The sequence below is a fragment of the Mastomys coucha genome, unplaced genomic scaffold, assembly GCF_008632895.1.
Source record: "Mastomys coucha isolate ucsf_1 unplaced genomic scaffold, UCSF_Mcou_1 pScaffold21, whole genome shotgun sequence".
In the NCBI taxonomy this organism is placed as follows: Eukaryota; Metazoa; Chordata; class Mammalia; order Rodentia; family Muridae; genus Mastomys; species Mastomys coucha.
This window is the reverse complement of record NW_022196904.1, coordinates 175,539,547-175,541,502: the sequence shown is the minus strand read 5'-3', so window position 1 is coordinate 175,541,502 and position 1,956 is coordinate 175,539,547. Positions and strand designations below refer to the sequence as shown.

Sequence of the window (1,956 nt, the reverse complement as noted above, 5' to 3'; positions counted from 1 at the left end):
AAAAAAAAAAAAAAAAAAGAACTCAGGACCAGGAGTAAAGTAAAACATTTGTACCTCAAGCAACATACAAAGGAAAATGCATGTGCATGTAGAAAGGTATTGGCTGGATGGAGGCTCCCTTTCCTTTAAAGTTAACTGACAGAATAAATGCCACATCCATCAATTGAAGGTCATACAAATCCAAAACAGTATCCGAGCTGTCTCTGTAGCTCTCAGCTCTGGCCTCTCCCCAGTCAGCACTTGGTACCAAAGGAGCCTGTGCTGTGGGGGGGTCATTGATGAAAAGCTGACCTCTTGTGGCAACTGGGTCGTCATCTTGCTCCTTGGAGGCCTGGATCCTGTTGTGAAGGCAGAGTGCAGGGTCCAGGTGACTGAGGATAGGTGAAGCGTTGAGTCCAGAGCCCACTGCGCACTGTGCGTACTGCGTCCGTACCTGGCTAACTGTGCAGGTGTCGCCACTCAGTCCTGCTGTGTGTGGCTCTTTCCAGGCTCGGGATTTAAAGGGTATGTAGAGCTGGCACTTGGTGACTGTGTCTGGTATTTGCTCAGATGTGCTTCATGACTGCCAACAAGGGATAAGGTGTTCAGAGCTGGCTAGTCAAGCAACCCCGTGAGGAGATGAAGGCTGAAGGCAAGAAGGCCAGCAAAGCCCACACTCACTTAAGGCAAGGCTCTGGGATGCTGCACACACTAAGAGAGAGCCACCTTTGCCCCCATTGAGAGAGATGGAGTATTTTCAGCACTTTGAACAGAGAGGAATTTGTTACTCTCTTGTCTTCCCGGCTCTGGCATCCAGAAATCTGCTGTGGCTCTGGCAGACAGCCCTTTGCACCAATATCCTCAGTTTCATCTCTATGGACCCTGAGTCTCTGCCGGTATCTTGACTGGAGGAAGCTGGGGTCCAGTTCTCAAGCTTCATAGTGGGCAGAAAATGTTCTCAAAATGGGAGAAGACTGAATCTGGGGGGTGAGAGTCAAGTCCAAGCCCAGGACTAGCACCTTGCCAATGTGTCACAGTGGGGACACCTCCTTGGTGTCCACCGCAATCCCACCTTCTCTTTCCACTCACCAGGTGTGGTGGGGAGGGGGCTGGCCTCCACCCCCAGATCTTGAGACAAGAGCAGGTGCATAGCCCGCCTTCTTACTTAGCATCTGAGGCCAGTGATGGCTTCTTCCCCACCCACCTGCCCAGGATGTTCAGCAGAATCCCAGAATGCTCTGACCAGCTCACACACACAGTCACATGCACAGGGCTGAGTGTCTGAGCCCACGCTCAGTCACAGGACATGTTTCACAGGGGACAACCACCTCCAGACATTAGCGTCTAATTCCTTCCCTGTGCTCCTGCCCCCGGAACATCTGCTGCAGCAGGGAGGTCTGAAGATTCTTCCATCAGACTGGGATTTGGGGGGAGGTCTGAAGATTCTTCCATCAGACTGGGATGTGGGGGCCTTCTGTAAGGAAAAGGCAGAGATCTCACACAGGTGTTTACAGGCAGCGGAGGTGCAAACATTTACGCGTGAAATAAGAAGAGTGAGCGGGTATTGAGTGATTTTTTTTTTTAAGCTGACACCAAAGCTTTTTTTTTTTTTTTAAGTCTCCCTGTGATCCATGACCTGTGGTTTTAAGGAGGAGGAAGTTGAGATATAGAGAGATGTAATCATTGCCTGTGGTCCCAGGAGCCAGTGACTCACAGAGCTAGAAACTGATCACCGTAGGTATGATGCCAGAGCTCAAGCTCAAACCCTGCTCAGAAACGATGCTGCCCTAGAGACCTCACAGACCTTCTTCACTAGCTCCATCGCAGGGCAAGGAGGCCCAAACTGCAGGGGTTTGCACTCACTAGGTCTTCTGAGACAGACATCCCCCCCCTTCTGAGACAGACATACCCCCTTCTCCTGAGACAAACATCCCCCCTTCTCCTGAGACAGACATCCCCCTCTCCTGAGACAGACAT

The 1,956-nt window shown here is 51.1% G+C and overlaps 1 protein-coding gene across 1 annotated transcript in view; it reads right to left on the bottom strand.

The window, feature by feature from the left end:
* Positions 1-472, bottom strand: part of LOC116101180 (acyl-CoA desaturase 4) — a 13,836-nt gene extending 13,364 nt beyond the window's left edge. The window contains exon 1 of the mRNA XM_031384841.1: positions 292-472. Within this exon, the coding sequence (XP_031240701.1) occupies positions 292-315 (24 nt within the window). The 5' untranslated portion in view covers positions 316-472. The remainder of the gene's footprint in view (positions 1-291) is intronic.
* Between the last annotated feature and the right edge of the window lie 1,484 nt (positions 473-1,956).